Consider the following 25974-nt stretch of genomic DNA (forward strand, 5'->3'; position numbering starts at 1 on the left):
CCCCTCCCCTGCCCAATAGATTTTTTTTTGTTTCGTTTGTTCTTTAGATGAAAAGCCACCTTGGAAACTGCAACTGAGAGCAAAAGACTGCCCATTTCATTTCCTAAAAAAATAATAATTCAAAAAGTTCATTTCATTTGTATATATCTGAGGAATACACTTTATGCATCTGATGAAGTGGACCACAAACATTTGCTTTACTTACTGAGCTACCAAGGGGCATGCCCCATTTAAGGTGCTCACATATGCACTGCCTTTAAAAAGGGCACTCATTTGCATAAATTTGCATGTGCTGATTTATACGTATGGATACAAATTTAGAAGTGAATGCTATAGTTTAAATTAAATACAATACATCTCACCACAGTGGGGTGGACCTTGACCAGGTGGCTTGTGGGCTTGGTCTTTTTCTCCAGCTGCTAATTTGATAGGCTGCTACTCTCCTTTATTAAGAGTTTGTTTGTTTTTAAGTTTTTAAATCTTTAAATCAAACTTGACTGGACAGCCCTTCAAACAGAGGACTCCTTCAAACAGAGACTGGGGTCTCTTGGCCACCCTGTTGACGTTTTAATTGGGCCTGTGGTCCTTAAGAATCATTTCTTCAAAACGGTTCCTCTGCCCTCCGCCCTCCGAAAACTGGTGGGAAGTCCATGTGTGACTGTAAAGAAAGGTGGAGAATGAGGATTTTTCTGCAGCCCTCTTGGTAAATATTTGGCTCTCAAACAAATTCATCAGCTCAAACATATGTTCAATTGGTGCGCTTTGTTTTGTGTGATCAGTAGATGCCACTCAAGGGTGTTCAGTCACCATTAGGATTGTTAGAACAGGACTTAACAAATGGACATAAGAGCAGGAAAATGTGTGTGCTTAATGGAGCTTCAACTGGTCCTCCTCTCCATTATTTAACATCCTGAAAGGAAAGTTGTTTAAGAGGGCAAGTGTAGATGCAGATTTTATTCCCTTTTTCCTTTCGGCCTTCTTCTCACACATATGTGGCAGCTCAGGGCAAGCAAAGTAGGTCTGGATCGGTTGGTGCCACAATGGTTGACCAACTGGGACTTTTTTGTCTGTTTTTTCTCAACAACAAGGCATGCCAGACAAATCTCCCTCCTTCCTTCCTTCCTTCCTTCCTTCCTTCCTTCCTTCCTTCCTTCCTTCCTTCCTTCCTTCCTTCCTTTTGAGTTACAACTGTGGTGGCTCAAGGCATAGCTGCCAAGTCTCCCGTTTTCCCCGGGAAATCCCCATTTTTCCAGCTGTTCCTAGCTGAAAAAACGGATTTTTTTGTTTTTCCCCGGTTTATTCTGGCGCGACGGCCATTTTGGAACTGGGCGGAGCATGCGCAGAAGCGACTTTTGATGCTGCTCTGCCCAGTTCCAAAATGGCTGCATTTCGACTTCTGGCGCGGTGGCCATTTTGGAACTGGGCAAAGCAGCATCAAAAGTCACTTCTGAGCATGCTCCGCCCAGTTCCAAAATGGCGGCAGCGCTACTTCCGGTCTGCTATTTCCGGCCTGGTCCCTTATTTCTCTGACAGCAACTTGGCAAGTATGATTAATGGTTCCCCATCCTCCTAGAAAAAAGTGACAAGTGGCATGCCATTCGGGTCTGTCCTGGGCCCATTGTAGTGCAACATCTTTAGAAACAACTCGGAGGAAGGATTTGAGGGGCTGCTCATCAAATTTGCAGATGACACCAAACTTGGAGGGGTAACGAATGCCACAGAAGGCAGAATCAGGATTCAACCTAACCTTAACAGGGACGCCCATCTGTCGTGGATGCTTTAGTTGAGATTCCTGCATTGCAGGGGGATGGACTAGGTGACGGCTGGGGTCCCTTCCAACTCTACAATTCTATCATGAATCTAATTATAATTTATGGTTTGGGGGCAGATCCCCATAATCTCTACATCCAGTGAAGCGTTAGAATTTGAGCAAACTCATAAATTCATTGCAGTGATTTGGATTAGATTGCCCCTGGCAGACCTTCCAACTCTGCCATTCTAGGATTCTAGTGCTCTACATTGGTTGGTAGGTCTGTTCTCTGTGTTCATACTCCATGGATGAATAAGATTCAAGCATGTGTTTGTGGAAGGTGTTAGGGATCATCAATTAAACCAACAGTGGCGTCAAAGATAAGCCCCCACCCTCCTTTGCTTAAGGAGGAGAGAATGTATAAAAATAAAGACATGCACTATTAGCCTTCTTGTGCAAAGGATAAAGCGCCAGTCATCTGAAAGTTGGATAAATACTACTTAAAGAGGCTGCTGCCCATTACTAGTGTTAAAAGAAGGGAAGAAAAAAGAACAATCTACAAAACAGGTATTTCTCTAAATAGACATTTCGTTAAAATACATATATTTATTTCAAACATGTGAAATAACTTCCAATGTGGCATACAAATATTCCTCTTTATGGAGTCACCCCCCATATCAAGGAATGAAGGAGAGATTTGATTCAGGTCTCCTTTTAATTCAAATCTATTAAATCTGAACTTTCCAAAACAATATGAAAAGTGAAACACAGCTGAAATTTTGCTGTGCAATTGACAACCAGTGTTTACATACTTAAGTGCAAATGTTAAGGGAGAGAGCATTTAAACATGCATTTACTGGTGAAAACAACATAACAACTAACATTAAATAATATGTTAGGATAAATTGCTCGCAAAAATTTGTACATTAGTCGAAACGGTGTTGATTAGAATAAATTTGTAATAAAAGGCTGGTGAAGTTCTGCAAAGGTTGTTGTTTTCTAAATCGTGAATTGCTGCAAAATCTGGAGAACTGCATTTAAGATTTGCAAAATGAGAGAGGACAAAAACTTTATAAAAGAATGGGGAAAATATGTAAGCAGATGGAAACAAAAGCAGGATTTTGATTTCACTTGTAGTGTAAAAATTACCATGTATAATATGGTTTGATATAAAAATTGGAGTATGGATGAATATGCAGTAGTAGATCTTTAAAACGAGACACGATGGAGGAGATGGGGGGGGAAGTCCCGAGATTCAGATAATCTCTTTATTTAGATAGATTATTTTATTTTTTATTGTTTATTTGTACTTTGTATTTGTAGAACCTATAAAATGATTTTAAAAAAAAGATTTGCAAAATGAAAAACTGAGATAACCAAAATTGACAGATCCTTCTATCCCTATTCACATCCCACAGATCTCCTACATAACAGAAGTTCCGACATGGCATATTTAGTGCTCCAATAACTGAACATGTTCTGCACCTTTATGCATTCCCTCTCCCTCTCCCTCTGTCTCTCTCTTACACAGTGATGGATCAGTAATCCATTTTTATCTGCTTTATCATCAGACTTTAGGGGAGACTGGCACTTTACTGAAAATTTAGCTCACAATCTGCAGTTTGGGAAATTCATGTCATGTCTGAGTTGCACGTGCCTTCTCGATTAATAAACTAATTAAATCGAGAGCTTCAAATGGTCTGAGTTCAATTTCAGGTACCTGTTAAAGTGAAAGAAGATTGGAATTTTGATCTTCATACATAAAGACAGGTGTTCATGCAAACAGTCTTTCCTTCACTGTAGGTGAAAGTGTTCTGCTCCCACCTGGCAATGAAGCCACATTCAGTTTTGATGCTCTACCTAGGAGTGCTGCTTCTCCTTGTATCTGAAGGTGAGATTAAAGTGCCTCGTGATCTTGAAGTGAACTTCTTCTTCCGACACATCACCTTGACTTTTTGCTATATTCCCACACTGGCAGTGGTACAACTAGATACTTTTAGAACTTGGACTAAGTGGTTTGATTTGCACACCCCTTTCAGACAAAATCTTTGCCGGGACATGCTCCTGTGTTAACTGAAGGAGGTTTTTGGCTGATAACCTGGGGTAAAGGCAGGAAGGGGATTCATCCTTTCATCTTCCATGGAGCCCAGCACACAGGGGGGAGCTAAGTCTGCAGTTGAGACAAAGGCCAGAGCTGTAGGATTCCCGGGGAACGAAGAAGGAACCATGTTTCTCCCTAATGGAGGAAGCAGGGTCTACTGGGGTAGACTGAACCGTGAAACTATGCTTACGGCCAACTTCTGCATGTGTAAATAAATGTGAGTACTACAAAATGCCAGTGAACTTCCCATTGCCTCAAAGGAAACAGAACCTTAGTATGTTGCGCCCAGAAATGCCTCACTGCTTTGGCAGTGGAGAGTATCTGGGAGTGAGGTTTGGGGTTATGCCTCGGTAAGTGGCTGTAATGATGAAGTACTGGGATTGACTGGAGGCAAGCAGCCTCTAAGGAAATTTTTGCATTCTCCTCAATATTGTTCCAGGCCACCCAAATCTCTGCCAAGCATTAGCAGGATTCCGGGTGTCTTGGCACTTAACTTCATGTTTCCTTGGGAGGAAATGAGGCACAGCAGAGACTAGTACCTTTAAGAATTAAGGTTTACTCACACACCTCGGCTTATAGTTACAGGTAGGTAGCCGTGTTGGTCTGAGTCGAAGCAAAATTAAAAAATTCTTTCAGTAGCACCTTAAAGACCAACTAAGTTTTTATTTTGGTATGAGCTTTCGTGTGCATGCACACTTCTTCAGATACACTGAAGAAGTGTGCATGCACATGTATCTGAAGAAGTGTGCATGCACACAAAAGCTCATACCAAAATAAAAACTTAGTTGGTCTTTAAGGTGCTACTGAAAGAATTTTTTTATTTTACCTTGGTTTATAGAGAGAGCTCAAAGCATTTACATCTCCAGAACAGCTTGTCTTTTCCAACAGCAAAGCATTGGTTCAGAGGCATCTTAAGCACCATGCCCCTGTCTCTGTCACAGCCTGCTCCAGCCAACCACATGAAGATAATAATAATAATAATAATAATAATAATAATAATAATAATAATAATAATAATATATTATTTATACCGCACCCATCTGGCTGAGTTTCCCCAGCCGCTCTGGGCGGCTTCCAGCAAAATATTAAAACACAATAGTCCTTCAGATATTAAAAGCATCCCTGAACAGGGCTGCCTTCAGATGTCTCCTAAAAGTCTGGTAGTTGTTTTTTCCTTTGACCTCTAATGGGAAGGCATTCCACAGGGCGGGTGCCACTACCGAGAAGGCCCTCTGCCTGGTTCCCTGTAACTTCGCTTCTCGCAGTGAAGGAACAGCCAGAAGGCCCTCGGAGCTGGACCTCAGTGTCCGGGTTGAACGATGGGGGTGGATACTCCTTCAGGTATACTGGGCCGAGGCTGTTTAGGGCTTCAAAGGTCAGCACCAACACTTTGAATTGTGCTTGGAAACGTACTGGGAGCCAATGTAGGTTTTTTTGGACCGGTGCTATATGGTCTCAGCAGTCACTCCCAGTCACCAGTCTAGCTGCCGCATTCTGGATTAGTTGTAGGTTCTGGGTCACTTTCAAAGGTAGCCCCATGTAGAGCACATTGCAGTAGTCCAAGCAGGAGATAACCAGAACATGCACCACTCTGACAAGACAGTGTACATGCAGGTAGGGTCTCAGCCTGCATACCAGATGGAGTTGATAAACAGCTGCCCTGGACACAGAATTGACCTGCACCTCCATGGACAGTTGTGAGTCCAAAATGACTCCCAGGCTGCACACCTGGTCCTTCAGGGGCACAGTTACCCCATTCAGGAACAGGGAGTCCTCCACACACACCCGCCCCCTGTCCCCCCAAAACAGTACTACTGTCTTGTCAGGATTCAACCTCAATCTGTTAGCCGCCATCCATCCTCCAACCGCCTCCAGGCACTCACACAGGACCTTCACCGCCTTCACTGGTTCCGATTTGAAAGAGAGGTAGAGATGGGTATCATCCGCATACTTGGTTCTACGCAATTTCTCCTTCTCCTTCTCAGCAGCACTTGCACAAAACAGCACTTTCCCTTCCACTTCCAGCATCCCCCAGCCCCAGTCGCCCTGGCAACACCTGTTTCTCAGGCCCATTGCAAGACATTTTTTCTTCCTGTTGTTTACATCCAAACAAGGACAATCCTACCCCAAAAGCTATAATCAGCCTTTTGCTTCTTCAGTGACCAGGCTGGCCCTTGCTAAATTCATGAGTTTGAGTTAGCTCAAATTCTAACACTTCACTGAATGTAGAGATTATGGGGGATCTACCACCACCCCCCAAAAAAAATATCATAACAATATATTTAGGAAGACAATATATAGGAATACTATATGGGAAGACCATAAAACCTGTTGTTAATGTGTCAGCTTTGCAAGGAATAAAACCTGATTGAGCCATTTTGAAAGTGCTTCAGAGGAATACCCTGCCAACTCTTCGATTTCCACCCTATTTAGGGTCTTCATGTTTTATTTAAAAATGATAGGTGGTGTTTATCATGGGGTGTCTGATTTCATACTTTTTTTTCCAGGCAACGGGCTTCCGGAGGTCAAGTCCCGCGACCGCCGGTTCTTGCTGGGAAAAGTTTTTGATTGGAACAACCCTCCTTCCAGGGACAATGAAGTCCCAGCAGCCCGTGACTCGTCTGTGGTCGAGCCAGAATTGTTTTGCCAAGGCGGCTGCCTTGATGGCTGGATGAGTTACCTGGACCAGTGCTACACGTTTGTTCAGAAACGAGAGACGTGGGAAGAAGCTGAGGTAGTGGCATCTTCAAAATGAAGATTTTCTTGGGTGCTCACCTTTCTCGTTTCCTTCCTTGCTTAGACTTGGTGCTGCACTAAACTCCTGCTGCCCGGCAAGTCCCTTCCTGGGTTGCAGAGAAGAAGCAAGTCTCCACTTTGTTTTGTTCTTCAAGCATTTTTACAAAAAAGAAACACGAAAAAGGGAAAGGGGGGGCAGTCCTTCCCACCTACCAAAGCATCTTTCTTTCCCAGAGTCCAGAGCAGGCATCCCCAAACTTCGGCCCTCCAGATGTTTTGGACTACAATTCCCATCTTCCCCGACCACTGGTCCTGTTAGCTAGGGATCATGGGAGTTGTAGGCCAAAACATCTGGAGGGCTGCAGTTTGGGGGTGCCTGGTCCAGAGGCAAAACACTCTGAGGAAAGGAAGATGGTGGCCGTGACTGTCGGGAGCTTCAGTCTGCAGCAGTGTATCAGCTTAGTAAAAAGGAAAGGAGAGACAAAGGAAAGATTTTGCAGTGACTGCTGCTGATGGGGTGCTGTCATCCACCCCACCCTCTGGACCTGTGCCCCCTAATGGTACCATTGGGTGGCATAAAAGTGGCCCATTCATTCAGTCTCCTGTAAGGGGTCGTTTGTGACTCACTGCTTCCATATTATTTCGCCCCTGTTGAATAAAATGGTGGTCATTCACACGGAGATACTCATGCTGGTTCTGTGATACAAAATACCATGGTAGCATTTCCCTGAGGCATTTTCTCACCTTCTTCGGTTGCCTTCTCATTTCCCATTTACTTTCCAGAGAACTTGCCAACGCAAAGTCGCAGGTGGACACCTGACTAGCGTCTCAAGTGCAGAACACAACGACTTCCTTGTGAGTCTGGCGACTTACCACGGACAACAGACGGCCCAGTTCTGGACAGGGGGAAGCCACCAAAAGGCAAGTCCAACTAGCACAACACTAAAAATGGTAACTCCACACCACTCTGAAGAGAAGAAAAAATAGACTGCACAGTTGCATCACCAAAGCAAAACATGGCACTTAAATGTTTTGCAGATACAATTTTTACAATTCTAACTCCTCTACCCAGAACTCTCCCCAGTGCTATAAGTCTGAGGGCTCATTCACACTTCTGCTGGTCCCATGCTTTCTAAACACGGATTCAAGTGCTTTTGCCTTTGCACTCTTTGGCGATAAATTGGAACAAACAGCAATCCACAGAAAACCTAGTTGCCGTTTGCTCTGATTCAGCGCTCAGCTCAACCAGAGGTTTCCCAAGGGAAAGCAGTGGGGCAAACGAAAGTGTGGCTAATTAAGAAAGAGCTGTCCATCCTTTCTGTGTTCTGATTGATCTCTAGGTACTTCATCACCCCTTTCTATAGGTGGTTCCCCCCAAAATGAGGGGCAGGACGGTGCGATTTTGGGCACATACACAGTGTGCACACCACACATTGCCTTGCCAAGTCATTCCCCCCCTTCCCTACACCACAGGCCAGGTGTGGGGCAGGTAAAGAGCTGGCTCAGCCCAAATGGGGCAAAGTGCAACCCAAGGCTGCTGGGTCTTGTGGAGCCCTTTGCAGAGCACTCTGCAAGACACAGCAACCAACTGATCGCTGCTGCTTTGCAGGCTGTGTCTCTGCCTTTACAATCCAATTTCAAATCATGTGGACAAAAATTACCGCATGGTGTAACAGTGACCAGGAGTGAAACTGGGCTTTATTTCACCTGGGTCAAAGAGGCAGTTTGGCACATACACACACACCCACACACACATTTTCATACACATGCAAAGGGACTGGAAACCTCAAAGGCACTCTTCTGGCTAGCCACCCCCCCCCATAGCCATAGCACTGTAGTGACATCAGGTGATTGACAGGTAGGCAGCCTCACCCTCTTGTCCAGCTTGGCCTGCACTGGGTGCTGGAGCTAATGATCTGGGGTGCTGCTCAGATCAACCTTCGCAGCCCTGCAGCAAGGAAAGCGTGTGCCAACTCCTCTACGGTGCAGAATCCAGTTCTGCTTGAGTGTGTGAACCAGGCTTTGAAATATGTTCACACACTTCAGTGTTCATGTTTTCAGCTAAAGAAATAGCACATTCAGAATTAAAAGTCATAGTTCCCATTAGTATTTGAAAGAGAAGCCTGTCTAACACGGTTAATAATGGAGCAGAGCTGTTGTTGTTGTTGTTTAGTCGTGTCCGATTCTTTGTGACCCCATGGACCAGAGCACGCCAGGCACTCCTGTCTTCCACTGCCTCCCGTAGTTTGGTCAGACTCATGTTCGTAGCTTCGAGAACACTGTCCAGCCATCTCGTCCTCTGTCGTCCCCTTCTCCTTGTGCTTTCCCAACATCAGGGTCTTTTCCAGGGAGTCTTCTCTTCTCATGAGGTGGCCAAAGTATTGGGGCCTCAGCTTCAGGATCTGTCCTTCCAGTGGGCACTCAGGGCTGATTTCCTTCAGAATGGATAGGTTTGGTCTTCTCTCAGTCCATGGGACTCTCAAGAGTCTCCTCCAGCACCATAACTCAAAAGCATCAATTCTTCAGCGGTCAGCCTTCTTTATGGTCCAGCTCTCACTTTAGAGCTTTAGGTGACATCTAATTAAAATGCTTTGTTTAGATTCTTGGAATAAACTGTGCTCACCGAACAATGTTGAGTGGCAGATTCCATAAAAACTTGATCTGTTTGCAGAGAATCCATCTGATAAATTACGCACCGCACATTATTAGTGCTGTTTTAAAGTATGGAAACCCCACTTCATGCAAGAGACTTTTGTGCGCATCCCTTTGAAAACAACTCTCGACTCTCGCTCATTCCGTTTCAGTCATGCTTGAATATGGAAATTCCTAAACAGTTTACTGGGTGGTGTGATGGTCTTCATTCAATTCCTGTTTGGTTATTCTGCAGGGGTCTTCGCTAGAATGGACCGATGGCTCCGGGACAAATTTCCTTCAGCGTCCACTGAGCTCAATTCTTCATATTTTTGGCGAAGCAATTAACAGTTTTCTGCACAGTCGCATCTGCTTGAAGATTAATCTAGGAGGTACACTGTAATCCACAAATATGATATATGTATTTGTTTAGTTCATCCCAGAAAGTTATGTTTTCTCTACTTTTCAGAATTCTAAGTATTAAATACTCCTCTGGTCACTTTCCCGGCAATTGATGCTTTAAGCTAAAGTGATATTTAACAACACTTTACTTGTTTGTTGTGTTTTGTTTGCTTTGTGCCGTTGAAATGCCATTGGGTACAGCACAGGCTGATGTTAATTTTAGGACATTTGCATCTAAGTTCCACTGCAGAATAGAGTGGGCTCCCTAAAAAGGAAGTTTAGACCTGATCCACTCCCACCCTCCTCAAATTAGGCATTATTTTTTATCAAACTAGTTGAAATCAGAGTGAAATACCACTGCAGCAGCTGGTTTATCTCTTTCACGGCACCAAAAAAGACACATGTCTGTCACAGCCCAATTGCAAGATACAGATGCAGTCAAAGCTATCAGTGCAAAGGGGCGGGGAGCGCTGAGGAACCGCCTAATAAATGTTAATTTTGTCAAAAATGTTTTGGATTCCCTGGAATCCAGGGATTTCATTTTGGGATGAACATCTACATTCATCTTCAGTTTCACTGTAGAAAATTTGGTGGCTGCCATGTCTTGAGAAATTTGGCAAGCGTTAGCAAACCTGTATAAAACTCAATATTTTATTTCAGGGTGAATATCCATATTCTCCTTAGGTACAATCCACCTTAGGTGCATTTTCAGTCACAACCCTAATGCAACGTTTACATTCCAATGCAAAGTTTACATTCTCCAGGTTCCTCTGGTGCTTGGAGCTTTTAAAAGTAGTTTGGCAAACCTATCGAGGGCATAACTGGTGTTCCAGAAAGCCTTGGAGCGCACAAATTCATCAGGGAGGAATTCCAGAAGAGTGGTCATATATATTATTCTGTTCTTTATGCTGGAGCAAAAGGGCTTTTATGATGGCCATATCATTGTGTGTGTGGTGGAAGTAATTTGAACATATATTTCATGCCCTGAAAACAAATGCATTCTAGTGTGTCCAAACCACTTCTACCACACTAAAACTGTAACATCTCCTGTCCCCCTAAAATAGTAAGGGCACCAGATGCATATAAAGTGAGTAATGAGCTGCTGAAAGAAAATCACTCACCCAATTTGTGGCAGATGTACAATCTTCTCTTAAGCATAAAACTCAGGCGAAGCAATTGATTCCTGTTTGCAATATATATATATTGAATAAACTTACAAGGTGCTTGGGATTTTTGATGAAAAGATAATATTTTTCTAATGAATTCTTGGATTTTATTTTATTTTTATTCACTACTTGCTTTTCTTCCAGGGCAGGGTAACTGGGACGGCTCTGATTGCAAAAAGAAGCTACCCTTCGTCTGCAGCTACAAACCCAACCTTACACCCCCATAGTTGCAACAGAAAAATAATGCAACCTCTTCTACTGAACCTGCTTTAACAAACATGGACACGGACAAAATCAAGTTTTTTGCTTAAGTGCTGCTTGTTCAATGTGGTCCAGATATTGACACATGCCATTATTTAGAGTTCGTACTACTTAAATAAAGTCTGGCTCAATTTGAGTGCTTAACAAGATCTATGTGCTACTTAACCTCCATGGGGATTTGAGGAATATTGATGAGAAACCTTTAATTTAAAAATAATTACAAATCATTCATTAAAACATTACTTATTTCACCATTTAATGGCCCAGTCATACATTTCAAATGCTGAAAACACTCTCCTTAGGCGTGTCGGATAAATCCATGAAGAGTTAATTGAATGCTGTTATTGGGTTTAAAGAAAAAAGAAATGGTTGTAGTTTTAATCACCAGTTCAAAGAAAAGTCACACAAACATGAAAGGAAGTGCAAATCCAATGGAAAAATCATGGGTATATATCATTGTACACACAAAAGATACAGAAATTTGTCAAAAGCACTGCTGAATGCAAACTTGTTATTATGGTTATGTATGTTTAATTGCTCTGCATTATACATCAATGTGTCCTGTATAAACAGAGAGCTTCCCTTTGTTTTTTCTTAATTATAACTTGTGTATCATTTGTTAAACATAATAGATATGTCTGCCTATGTGAGGCACAATTCACCAAGATATTCTCCTGAGCAGCAGCCCATGGAAAGAAATAGGGCAAAGCAAGAACACATCTCTTTGTGCAACAATCTTGATGGATATCTGGCAGAGAAGGACATTGCAATGGATTGTGTTTATAGTCAACAAATGACAAAAGTGTTGAAGGGAATTACAAAAAAGAAAAAAGAAAAGAAAAATGCTCCGAGGTTATCAGGATTTGATGGTTGTCAATGGCAGATACTTAATGTTTAAACATGCATCCCCAAACTGCGGCCCTCCAGATGTTTTGGCCTACAACTCCCATGATCCCTAGCTAACAGGACCAGTGGTTAGGGATGATGGGAATTGTAGTCCAAAACATCTGGAGGGCCGATGTTTGGGGATGCCTGTGTTTAAAGAATAGACACCTTTACCCTTATGGGCCATATTGAAGTTAAAAAGGAACAAAACGCTGGATATGGATGGCATCCACATTGGAGTTCTTAAAGGAATCAAATCTGAAATTGCTAGCCTTTTTGCAGAAATATGTAACATGTCCCTAGAATCAGCCTCCATGTTAGAGGACTAAAAGCGGCTGTTTTAAAAAGAAGTATCCAGGAAGGATATGAGAAATTACAGGTGCATTAACTTCACATCTGCTTGAGGAAAAGTGGTAGAAAGCATCCTTATTAAAGATCAAATTACCAAGAACATACCTTGCTGAAGTAGAGTTGGCCTGGCTTCTCAAGTATAAGTTCTTTCTAGCTAACCTTTTTAGGGTTCTTTGAGAGGGCCCATAAATAGATGGATAACGATGACCTAGAACACATCACAGCATTACCAACATGCAACCCTTTCCCCTCTCAGTCACATCACAGCCGACTCTTACAGTGTACTTCAAATGGTGGCTTTGATTTCTAGCTGACTCTGAGTTGAGGGAGGGGTACCCGTTGCCATCTGGCTCAGAGCCTTTGCTTCCTAATGGTCCATTTCATTCACTTTGTTCTCTTAATGGCTCATCACTTTTCCTTTGTCTTCTTAATGGACCATCTCCCAGGCGATCTCCTAAATATAGGAAGATGGGTCCAGGGATTAGGAGTCTGGTATCCACTTTAACAAACACAAGTCTTAATTAGACTCTAACACTTACTGGATCCAAATTTAGGGGATTCTAGCACCCACAAACTCATAACAATATAAAGCTGGCTCACCTTGGTCCAAATCCAGTATTGTGATTGCACTGCTATAAAGGATTTTCACGGGGAATGTGGTTTTGTGTCCTATGCATTTCATTGCTAGAACATTGAAGAATTAGGTCTCCTGTATTTATGTATGAGATGAAAATTTCCTATGGATTTTTTAAAATCAACAAATGTCAAGGGAAAAAGACATTGTTTAACTCATGCCCAATTCTAATTTTGTAATTATATCTTCCAAGATTATTAAAATAATATCTTATAACAGTGAAGGAAAGTAAATGGCACAGTAAATTGCATCCTATTTTTGCTCTTATCTTTTTCCTCATTCCATTGTTTTGCATTGATATTATTGTATTTTGTTAAAGCTCGCTTTCATTTTTCCTCACTCTCCGGAGATTAAGTCTAGGTGAACAATACAGGGTTATCAAGACAAATTCAATTTCCCAGGATCCTAAAGGGAAATATTTATGAAAATGCTACCATTAGAAAATATAAGATGCCTGTCTCACTTGTCTTCCTGTGGCTGAGATTATTAATCAAAGCTGAATATATCAAGACTAACACTTTCTGAAGCAAGGCAAGGGGCATAATATTTCACCAAATACATTTATTTTAATTTATCTGGTATTTTCAGTTTCTTTCTCCTCAAGCAATAAAATTAAAATTATTATATTGTTACCTCTGGAAGTCAAAACATTTAATACATTTAATTGCAGGCTACATCTTCCTTAGATGACCCAAGCTGCTGCTGCTGCTGCTGCTTCTTCTTCTTCTTCTTCTTCTTCTTCTTCTTCTTCTTCTTCTTCTTCTTCTTCTTCTTCTTCTTCCTCCTCCTCCTCCTCCTCCTCCTCCTCCTCTTAGTTTTTGTTCCAAAATGGCACCATGCCCCCCCTCCCTGCATTTGCAACTGAATACAGCTAGAATTCCTGCATGCTACACCTGTTGAGCAGGTGCCAGTGAGAGATGGTCTCCATTGGTGCCTTAAAAAAAAATTCTTGTTGATTCCTTCCTACAGAGGCTTAAATTATAAACCCCGGTGATCACTTTCTTGACACTGTTTCCAGAAGAGCTAATGGTACTAACTAAGCTGACTGCTGTTAATTTTAATTAGGGGATGCAATCAGCGTTAGTGCTTTCTTTTGGTGATGCAGCAATGTTCATTGGGTCCTCCAATCAGGGTTCAAATTTTTCACAGTGGGACAGTGAGTAAAGAATAAACAGTGATAACAATCAAAGATCTGAGAGCATAACAGACACAAATCAGTTCATTGGTGTACCATGCTTCATTTAGGCATATTATAATGTTCAATAGAAGGTAATGATACAGTATTATGATATTTGAGTAAAATAAAGCAAGATGAAGGAATCTAAGCTGGCATCTTTATCAAGCTAGCCACCATGACCCCAAGGCCTTGTTGCCTTACCTTCCAAGTCCCGGACTGCAGAATCCGGGATCGGCAGCCGTGTGACACCGGAAGTTGCTTCCGGTGTCACTTTGCCCTTCTATGGGCACCAAAAATGGCCGCCGCCGACTTCGAAAGTCACTTGTACGCATGTCAGGAAGTGCGTCGACGCAACTTCCGGTGTCACTCCGCCCATCTATGGGCACCAAAAATGGCCGCCGCCGACACTGGAAGTCGCGTCTATGCACTTCCGGACATGCGTAGATGCAACTTTTGAAGCCGGCGGCAGCCATTTTTGATGCCCATAGAAGGGCAAATCAGGAAAAAAAAAGGCCACCGGCAGGAGAAAATAACGGAGAAAAACGGGAGGCGAAGTGATACGGGGGACCACCGGGAAAAGGTAAGTAAAAACGGGGGTTTCTTGGGGGAAAACAGGGTACTTGGCAGCTATGCTTGTTGCTGGTCCAGTCCCCAATGGTTTCCTTCTCATTAAAGCTTATGTGAAATTAGTGTGTGTGACATCACACTTGCTGACCTCGAATTGCATTTGCATGCCTACGGTTTTGGGTTACTGTGGTGTTGCACAAAAGATAAGTTGCAGTCAGCCCTAGAAATCATGGGACATGCGGACGAAATCCTGAGACAAACAAAAGTGTTTCTGAGCCCTGCAATCAGTGAGTAAAACCTCTTACCGGTAGGCCGGCAGCAACCACACCAGAAGAGACCCACTCTCAGTCTGATGCCCCCAAAGCGCCGACCATCTGCTACTGGCTGGGAGGCCAAAACAGCTGCTACTGGCTGGGAGTCCAGGCAGCCCCTTCAGCCTAGTCCTCCTGTATCTATGGTTGCCTACAGAAGATGCTGATGGGGTGTGGCTGAGGGCTTGTCCATGTCGGGCAAGCGAGTGGGGGAGGGGAGAGGAATGATCCCCCAGGCAAAACGCAGGAATGTTTCCAGCACTTCTCCCCGACGTCTTCATGATCTGTGCCTTCTAGACACCGGGCACATATTGTGGGAATGTTAGGGATGTGGATTAGGATATATTATTAGATAGATCCTATCCAAGCTTGTGTTAGCAAGCTTCCAATATCAGCAGAGTGACATTCCCCTTTTGTGCGCAGCAAAGCGTGTGCGTTCAGGTTTGCTAAAACCTGTACAATATGATACTTCCTGGCAAAGTCCCCTTTGTCCCTCTTAAAAGAAATACACAACACAGTGTTTATAAAATAAGATAGAGTTTACTTACAGTTTCATCCTGAGTTAACAGCATAATTTCAGAAAGGCAGGCTTGCGTAGAAAAGTTACAAGTATATACATCTGGAGTCTACTTAGTAAAGTGAGGCTCCATTTGGTCTCTCTCTTGGCTGCAGGCCATCGAAGGAGAAAAGGCTAAGAGAGAGAATGGCTGCTGGCTAGGGGCTTTTGTCCCAGCTAATCCATCTCATCTGCATATCTGGAGGAACAGGAACTTAGTCAGGTGAGTTCCTGTTAGTGGACACTCTAGGAACTGTTGTGACTTGTCTGCCCCAGTGTTCCATCCCACACATATTCAGATATCTTGCAGAGTAAAATGCAGAAGGACTGAGGCAGGGGTGTGTACTACAAACTACTTTTATTACTAAGTATAAGGCAGAACAAAAGAAACCATGTCTCCTCTTGCTGAGAGAAGTTCGAAGAAGAAAACAAAAAAACAAACAAACGGAAACAGAATACAGCAAACATCCGCTCCTGTGATCCCAACAATCTTTGCTAGAATGCATAAACACAGCCTTGTGACTGCACAGTGAGAGGAATAGAAACCTAACAGTCCATACTTCTGCTTGTCCCCTGCCTAGAAAGCACAGGTCCAAGCAGTTTTCCACAGGTCTGGGTAGTTTTGCCTTTGCCCCATTGCTTTCCCCTGGAAATTGGAACAAATGGCAATCCGCAGAAAACCCGATTGCTGTTTGTTCCGATTCAGCTGTAAAGATCCGGTTTCCCTGGAGGAAAGCGATGGGGCAAATGGAGGTGAGGATAAGCCATGCACATATGAAACTGTTCTTACTTCCTGTTCTCATTTATCTGCAGAAAACACCCTGGAGCTTGGGGTCCCGTGATGAACTAGCCAAAGGATTTGAGACTGAGCAGCAGTTTGAGTGCAACTCTCTCCCTCTGATCTGCTTCCACTGGTTCCCACTGGCTTACATTAAAGGTCACAGAGCAACCACCGCTTTGTTTTTTGCCCTATGCATGAACCCTCTGCAACAACTGTTTAGAAGGCCTCCTGCCTTATATTTTCTTATGATTTCATGATGAGTAACTGCCATAGCCATCATCCAAAAACACTCCAAGATTCAAATGAATTCCAGATGGACGTCCACATGAAACCGCGGAATCTGCCTAGGCTTCCACCTCAAGTCATATATAAGCCTTATAATTTGAGCTTAATGTCCTGTTCGTTCTAACCACAGCTCTGGCTTGTCCAAAAGTTTAGCGGACATTTTTGGTAAATATTGTGGAGACTCTTGTCTGAATGGGGTGTGCTTAATAAAACCAGCATCTGACCCAACCAAGTTGGTCCAGTGCTTTGCTTACTTTCCAGCATTTGCCAGATAGAAATTGGGACGAGCTCTTTTCCGAGGTGCAAGGGAAGCAGCAGGCACAAGAAGCTCCCCATGCGCAGCACAGTGGCAAGAACTTTCTTCTACGCCACACTGATGGTACCTGCCCTAGTGCCCTATGATTCAGACATTTATTTTTACATGGAGCAGCCATGCTCCCCACACAACAACCCTTGGGAGTTTTGTTGCCATGTCAAGTTGAGGGAAATAACAATAGGAACAGCATTGCTTTTGGCTTATTTACCTGTTTTCATTTGTTAAATTTATATACCATCCTTCATCTGAGGATCACAGGGCGCTGGTTTATGCAATCTCTTTTTCTCACAAAGCCCTTGCGTTAAACTTGATTCATTTCATCCCATGGCTTGTGCAATGCACATCAGCCATGGCCCACTTCATTTTGTGAAAATGATGCAGTCCCCACCCCCACCCCCAGATTCTGCAAGCTGTGCTACGAGAACTCCTTTTGCTATTTGCAAATCCCCAGGCATCCACCTGCATGGCCCCAGTGCCACAGTCCTTGGTTTGACTTGCAGAGTCTTGTCCATTTCCTCTTCTGCCCACCCTCAATGTGGAAATAACCACTTTAACCATTGCCCGTTTTCTTGCAAAGCACAGTTGCTAGAAAATGCAGGGAAAACAGAAATATTTTAAACAGGACCAATAATTGATTTTATGGCATGGCATGTGTGAGTGAGGAACAGGTTTCCCATGAAAACAATGACACAAAATACAAGGTTGCATGGGTGGCAATGGCCCCCTCCTCTCTCCAACCAATAAAATGGTGCAGAGGCTTGGAGAGCTGAGCTGGCTGAATTTTTCTGCGATATTTAGTACAGCAAGGGAAGAATCCGAAGTCTACTTACCTGTGCATATGCATCATTGGTTGAAATGGGACTTGGGTCTAAGGTAACATGGTTAGGATTGTGCTAAGGAAAAGGGACCCCTGGCCATTAGGTCCAGTCGTGACCGACTCTGCGGTTGCGGCGCTCATCTCGCGTTATTGGCTGTGGGAGCTGGCATACAGCTTCCAGGTCAAGTGGCCAGCATGACTAAGCCGCTTCTGGCGAACCAGAGCAGCACACGGAAATGCCGTTTACCTTCCCACTGTAGCAGTACCTATTTATCTACTTGCACTTTGACGTGCTTTTAAACTGCTAGGTTGGCAGGAGCTGGGACCGAGCAACAGGAGTTCACCCCGTTGCGGGGATTCGAACCGCTGACCTTCTGATCGGCAAGCCCTAGGCTCTGTGGTTTAACCCACAGTGCCACCCGCGTCCCTTAGGATTGTGCTGCTGTATCACATTTAGGGAACATCTCAGAAGATTTTGTCTCATTTTACAGTGGGAATTCCTGAGGCTGATAAACAAGCAGCCCAAATGAATCAGGGTGGGTGAATTATACACAGGGGTCCCTCAGACCATGTGCGGGGCCAGACTATATTTTTTGGGGGGAAATGAACGAATTCCTATGCTCCACAAATAACCCAGAGATGCATTTTAAATAAAAGCACACATTCTACTCATGTAAAAACACACTGATTTCCGGACCGTCCGTGGGCTGGATTTAGAAGGCGATTGGGGAGGATCTGGACCCTGGGCCTTAGGTTGCCTACCCCTGATTATACATAATATCCCATCAAACAGATCCTCCGTTCCTTTTTATCTTTCATGGTGGACAGAAAAGGAGAAGAGCTCGGAAATAGAGCAGAGAGGGGAGAGAGAGAGACAGAAACCGACAGAGGACAATGGGCAATAGGAAACAGCAGGATTGAGATACTGTATTCATTGGCAAGAATCATGCATAGAAAGCATTACAGGTACTATCTCTCTCTCTCTCTCTCTCTCTCTCTCTCTCTCTCTCTCACACACACACACACACACACACACACACACAATCACACATCATGCAATGAGACCCTTAAAAGGTAAAGGGACCCCTGACCATTAGGTCCAGTCGTGACCGACTCTGGGGTTGCGCGCTCATCTCGCATTATTGGCCGAGGGAGCCGGCGTATAGCTTCCAGGTCATGTGGCCAGCATGACAAAGCCGCTTCTGGCAAACCAGAGCAGCACATGGAAACGCCGTTTACCTTCCCGCTGTAGCGGTTCCTATTTATCTACTTGCATTTTGACGTGCTTTTGAACTGCTAGGTTGGCAGGAGCTGGGACCAAGCAACGGGAGCTCACCCCGTCACAGGGATTCGAACCGCCAACCTTCTGATCAGCAAGCCCTAGGCTCAGTGGTTTAACCACAGTGCCACCTGGGTCCCTTAATGAGACCCTTAGATGAGACCTATTGGTAGCAGACAGGTAAAAAAAAACACATACCAATGGGTGTTAATGGCTACCATCACCACCTCAAGAGAGAAGTTCCAAGAGATTCACATTTCTGCATCACAACAAATCTGACAAGGAACCAAATTGACTGTTGGGAAGTTGCCATTGGATCAGTTATCTTTTGTTTGCTACAAAAGATCTATGCTACTAAATACCACTAAGTCTCCCGAACCTCATCAGCTTGTAAACGTTGGCAAACATTCATGAACACACGAACAGGACGGTATCAAGCTTGATGTTTGCAAAATTTACTACCGTCCCTAACTGGGGACACGCTCCATTCAATACTTTTCAACATTAACTCCAGACTGCAAAACACGTTAACTGCTAGTGTTTTGCTGAAGTGGGAGGTTGGGGCCGAGTTTCTTCTTGTTTTACTCACATGCGCCTTAAAATAAAATTGAACTTGTCTATGGGAAATATCAACAACCTCAGATATGCAGATGACACAACCTTGATGGCAGAAAGCGAGGAGGAATTAAAGAACCTTTTAATGAGGGTGAAAGAGGAGAGCGCAAAATATGGTCTGAAGCTCAACATCAAAAAAACCAAGATCATGGCCACTGGTCCCATCACCTCCTGGCAAATAGAAGGGGAAGAAATGGAGGCAGTGAGAGATTTTACTTTCTTGGGCTCCTTGATCACTGCAGATGGTGACAGCAGTCACGAAATTAAAAGACGCCTGCTTCTTGGGAGAAAAGCGATGACAAACCTAGACAGCATCTTAAAAAGCAGAGACATCACCTTGCCTACAAAGGTCCGTATAGTTAAAGCTATGGTTTTCCCAGTAGTGATGTATGGAAGTGAGAGCTGGACCATCAAGAAGGCTGATCGCCGAATAATTGATGCTTTTGAATTGTGGTGCTGGAGGAGACTCTTGAGAGTCCCATGGACTGCAAGAAGATCAAACCTCTCCATTCTTAAGGAAATCAGCCCTGAGTGCTCACTGGAAGGACAGATTGTTAAGCTGAGGCTCCAATACTTTGGCCACCTCATGAGAAGAGAAGAATCCTTGGAAAAGACCTTGATGTTGGGAAAGATTGAGGGCACTAGGAGAAGGGGACGTCAGAGGACAAGATGGTTGGACAGTGTTCTCGAAGCTACAAACATGAGTTTGACCAAACTGCGGGAGGCAGTGGAAGACAGGAGTGCCTGGCGTGCTATGGTCCATGGGGTCACGAGGAGTCGAACACGACTAAACGACTAAACAACAACATGGGAAACCGGACTACGAATGGTGTGCTGCATATGAGCTTGTTATTCTGGAATATGGAAGACTCACATCTAATTTTAAGGAATTCAGCTGCCCCTGAAGGCCTTGTGAGTCCTGAGTTCAGTGGAAGGAATTGCCTTTCACTGCCTTTGGCACCACGCAGTTCTCTTGGGGCGGGAAGACGGGGAGGAATTAAAATTCAAGAGCCACCTTCCTTTACTGGAGAATAATTCCATGCCATCAAAATAAGTGAGCAACCAATTAATTCTAAACTTCCTGGCCTCAAGCGGGCTACGCTACCTCTTGTAAAATAATTTATTTTCAGCTTCCTTCATTTTTTCCCTTTCTTTAATAAAGATCGAACAGAACTGCTGGATTCCATCACATTGAAGATGGCCTTTATCAAGGGCGTTTTATATGGCAGGAGAGCTAGACTTTTTCAAACCATTCACCAGGAATAAAAAACGTTCATCATGTCTTTGTGGAAGAGGCTGTCAGAGCTCATTTCGCTAGTCGGCCTTCACTTCAAAAGCTTCCAGGGCGCTGGTCAGAGCAGAGCTTGATAAAATCACAGTGCTGAACTGTGCATGATGCTCTAAACGCTGAAATTTCTATTTTTCTGAACAGGGAAGAAGAAGAAGAAGAAGAAGAAGAAGAAGAAGAAGAAGAAGAAGAAGAAGAAGAAGAAGAAGAAGAAGAAGAAGAAGAAGAAGAAGAAGAAGAAGAAGAAAATTTATATCATTTAAAATGTTGATATTTGACATTTAAAAAGTTGACACTTCACATTTATTGAAACATTCAAATTTAGGCTCCCTGTCTGAATCTGATGAGGAAATTGCTAGTGAGCATTTGGGGGGGGGGGGCGTGTAAAGCCCTTACTTGGGGGCTGCTGTCTATTTCCTGGGCGAGGCAGGATTTGCTGGTTGGCTGTACTGCCCTGGTGGGGAGTTGTAGCTGCATCGGGGCAGCACTGAGCTCGTGTGAACATTGCTTTCTCAATAGAAGAGGGTCAAATGCTATCGTTTGCAATAGTTCCCTGCAGGGTTAATAAAGCCCTCCTGTTTTAAGGCCCTAAGATTCCCAGCTCAGCCATTAAACCAGGCATCCCCAAACTTCGGCGCTCCAGATGTTTTGGACTACAATTCCCATCCTCCCCGACCACTGGTCCTGTTAGCTAGGGATCATGGGAGTTGTAGGCCAAAACATCTGGAGGGCCGCAGTTTGGGGGTGCCTGCATTAAACTCACTGGGTTACTTTTTGGGCAGCTGATGTCTTTTTAACGTTCTTTTCTTTGCAATGCTGGTTTGGAATATAAGGGATAATTTATTGATTTATTTATTTCACTGAAAATGCTGCTAGCTGAGGAAGGCTCCTCTAAGCACATAGACAAAGGTGAAGAGCAACAGCAGACCAGTTTGCTTTGCACCTCACACCCCTTGAATGGCCTAAAAAAATTGTGGAACGTTTCACCCAGAACTACTAAAGTCTATTCAAAGCTATCACAGATCCAAAAGAGAAAAAAGCTAGTTCTGGGTATAAACCCGTAAGTAGTGGTTCTTATAAGGGAGAAGGAAATCTCTCAAAACAAGTAACAAAGGTTAATCTGAGCTGTGCAAAACGTATGTGGGAATCTCATCACAGAAAAACCAAACCCCGTGTGAAAAATATTACAAGCACCGATTGTTACAAGTGTTTCTCTTATGATGCAGTAAATTGGTTAAGAAACAGGAAGCAGAGTAGGGCACCCCTCCCAGTCAGCGGCAGAGCAAGCCGATTGAGCGCCTGGGGCGGCGCGCATGACCTGCACTCACCTTCCAAGTCCCGGACTGCAGAATCCGGGACCGGCAGCCATGTGACACCGGAAGTTGCGTCGACGTAACTTCTGGTGTCGTTTTGCCCTTCTATGGGCACCAAAAATGGCCGCCGCCGGCTTCGAAAGTCGCTTCTACGCATGTCAGGAAGTGCGTCGACACAACTTTCGGTGTCGCTCTCCCCATCTATGGGCACCAAAAATGGCCACCGCCAACACCGGAAGTCGCGTCTATGCACTTCCGGACATGCGTAGGTGCGACTTTTGAAGCCGCCAGCGGCCATTTTTAGTGCCCATAGAAGGGCAAATCAGAAAGGGGAAAAAAGGCTGCCGGCAGGAGAAAATAACGGAGAAAAACGGGAGACGAAGTGATACGGGGGACCACCAGGAAAAGGTAAGTAAAAACAGGGGTTTCCCAGGGAAAACGGGGTACTTGGCAGCTATGGGCAGGGCCAGCCGGGGCAGGACGCTCCGCGGGGCTTCCAAGGTGTCTGCCTGTCTCTTCCCCTATAGCTGAGGGGGAGGCGGCAGGCGGACCGTTTGGGGCAGCACGCGCCCAAGCCACCGTGTCTCTCACCGTGTTACCCCCCTCGGTGGTGACACCTGGGGCACACCGCCCCCCCTTCCTCCACCCCTGCTCCCAGTGGCGGGATGCAGAAACCAGAGTCCCCGCAAGGTATGGCTCTCCTTTATCACATATCACAGCCCAACAAGACATTGACAAAAAATCCACCAACAGCATACAAATCAATATGGCTACCCTGATCTAAAACACCCACCCACCCCACTCACACACGAAACAAAGACCACTGCAGCCAACCACAAATGAACAACCACACCCTAGCTTAGGCCAACCCCAACATCTCTCACCACTAAAGGAACACAGGCGAACAGCAGAGAACCTACACAAGCGACGCTGACAAAAAACAAAAACAACCCCCCCACACACATATATTAAGCAAAATAGAAACATCGCCACCCAACCCACCCCCACTCACCTTTCCCCCATCTACCTCTTTTCCCCTTTTCTTCCCAATGTCTCAACAAATGAAACTGATTTGCAAAAAATCTTACGAGAGACATTGCACATATTTCAGTAAACCAAGAAAATCTTTAATAATATTTTTAAAAGAATTGGTACTGAGCTCTGTGCTTCTTAACTTGTTCATAAATGATCTAGAGTGGAGGTGGGGAAAAACATTTTTGGAGCCCTGAATGCATTTTTGAGAGAGTGCGCAAAGTGGCTGCCATAGGGCTGGCATGATACAACATGGCTGCCTTGGTAGGCATGGCCTAACACAAAAACAGTGCAGCAATGGCGAATCTTTCCCCATAATTGTATTTCCATGCTAGAAAAGGCTTGACCTGCTAAGTTTCTACCTGCTACACAGCAGTTAAATGCACAAGCCCTTCTTCAGGCTCGTCTGTCCTGGGGGTGGGCAGCTGCCGCCGCCAACACAAGTTCCTCCCTGTCTTGGTAGGGGACTCAAAAGTTGTCACCTGCACCCAGATGGCTTCTTCTGCACATGAAAGATTCCTGCATTGCAGTGGGTTGGACTAGATCAGGGGTTCCCAACAAAATTTTCTCGAGGACCCCTCATCGAGCCGCTATTGTGACAAGGACCCCCATTAATTCCTAATCCTAAAATTAAAAAGTGAGAGCCAAATTAAGAGTCTTTTTATATTTTATATTTATACGCTTTTTACAGTTACAACAGAGTACTCCATCAGTATACAGTTAGTTTTAATTTTCAGTTCTTAATGAGATGAACCACTTTTTAACCAACGGTCCATTTTCAACTACGCGAACTGTAGCTTCCGCGAAAAACAACGCTTTGTTTACAAACACTACTGTTTTGCAAAGAGGCAGTGCGCGCCAGGGAGGAGGGAGGGGGATGGAGAAGACAGGGTACCTGCGCAGTAGCGCACAAATGAAGCCGACGTGCGCAAAGCATCTTGGGGAGGTGAGCGTTGGTAGAATGCGCGCGCTGCCTCTTCGCAAAACAGTAGTGTTTGTAAAGCGCCACCTAACGGCATACAGCAGAACTACTGCCTCTATCTAATTTTGTTTTGCGCTAGACTCTGCTCATGCAGGAAGCGGCCAAAACAAAAAATCTGTTATCATACGAAATATATTTAATATATTTTTTATTCTAATAGCATCTTGCGGACCCCTCTGGCATAGCTCGCGGACCCCTGGGGGTCCGCGGACCACCTGTTGGGATCCACTGGACTAGATTACCCTCGTGGTCCCTCCCAACTCTACAAATCTATGATTCTAGCAATATTGCTACTTCTTGATTGCTATGAAAGCAAACCTAAAATTGCTTCCAGCATATTTAGTCTACCCACCCCAAAGAAGAGTCAAAGTAAGGTTAATGTGGGAAAACGTAGCCCATTCTGTTATAGGAACCACATTACATTATATGCATGTTGTGACATGGGCTTTTTAGAACAAAGGTATTAGTCAACTGCAAAGATGAAAGAGCAAATATTACCATGCCCAAACATTTTGCAGATGTCCTGTATATGGAGGAAGAGAGAGCACATAGAGACATACACACCACCAAGAAGTTTGGAGTCAGTTCAATTTAATCCCACCACAATACAACAGGAAATTCAGATGATAGATCAACAAAATCTGAGAAGATCCACATAAGTTAACACATTTCTGGAGCAGCTACGACAAAAAACAAAAACAAAGCGGCTGTTGCAGAGGCAACAGTATTTGGATAACCAAGGAATATAATTAGAAGTTACCCTTTCGAAAGGAGTGCCGAGTGCGTAAACAGAGCGTGAGACAAGAGACAAAGAGCAGCTTTCTCCTTGCATTCAGTATTTCCTATATTAAAATGCTTTAAACTTTAAAATGGTTATGTGGCTTGACATTTCAGATCTGATGAAGCAACATAAAAGTCAAGATGCGGAGAGTCAGCAATTCCTTATGGCAGTCCTTTGCATGCAGTCTCTGGCTCATTTCGAAGGAGGCACCTCACACAAGCTCTGACTCTCCTTCCTTTCATCTTGCTGGGCCTCCAAATGAGAGGAGGAGCAGCCTGTGACAATCTGGGGATGACTGCAAAGACTTTCCAACTGGTCTAGTGGGCCCTCAGCCTTTCTGCCACCCCTGGTGCTCTGCCCCTTCGAGCGCCACTGCAGATCTATGCCATCGGTGAATGGAAGAGCTCCAGGAAAGGAAGTTACAGTGGGCAGGTTCACTGTTGAGCTGGGACCTGGGAGACCTGGGTTCAAAACCTCACTCAGCCATGCAGCTCACGATGTTACACTGGGGGAAATGCTATGATTCAGCTTTGAGGACTGCCTGCAATCCTCGCACCTCTGCTGCTTTCCACATTGTTCTGTGTAGTGAGATTTTGCTTCTTCCACATGTTGTATATGTGATTTTCCCCCCCTCAGAAGACGGAGAGCAAAGCTTCCGCTTACTTAAGGCAGAATAAACCAGTTGTCCTCGGTCTTGCTGCTGTTTGTAAGAGGTTTTAGTTAGTTCAAATCCTAACTGGGCCAAATTGGCTTGAATGTTGCTCTTAGAGGTCAAAGAAAACAAGTTTCTTGCCTCCGAAAGTCTCTTCTTTCCATATGGAGGGATGATAAAAATAAGAACGGCACCTTTTTCTTGACCTGTCCGACTTTTGCCTTGAGTGCAGCTGTTACAGCACGGAATCCCTGCTTCTGGGGAAAATGTGATATTTACAAGATAATGGGCAGGTATAAGGTTGC

The 25974-nt window shown here is 44.3% G+C and overlaps 1 protein-coding gene across 1 annotated transcript; it reads left to right on the top strand.

Moving 5' to 3' along the window:
* The first annotated feature begins 3580 nt into the window (after positions 1–3580).
* On the top strand, positions 3581–11866 carry LOC118079287 (snaclec bitiscetin subunit beta-like). Its single transcript, XM_035103319.3, has 5 exons — positions 3581–3641; positions 6359–6585; positions 7371–7508; positions 9475–9610; positions 10931–11866. Exons 1-5 carry the CDS (start codon positions 3581–3583, stop codon positions 11011–11013), a joined length of 645 nt encoding a protein of 214 aa, XP_034959210.3. The 3' UTR covers positions 11014–11866.
* The last annotated feature ends 14108 nt before the right edge of the window (positions 11867–25974 follow it).

The sequence above is a fragment of the Zootoca vivipara genome, chromosome 8 (genome assembly GCF_965207765.1).
Source record: "Zootoca vivipara chromosome 8, rZooViv2.hap1.1, whole genome shotgun sequence".
In the NCBI taxonomy this organism is placed as follows: domain Eukaryota; kingdom Metazoa; phylum Chordata; class Lepidosauria; order Squamata; family Lacertidae; genus Zootoca; species Zootoca vivipara.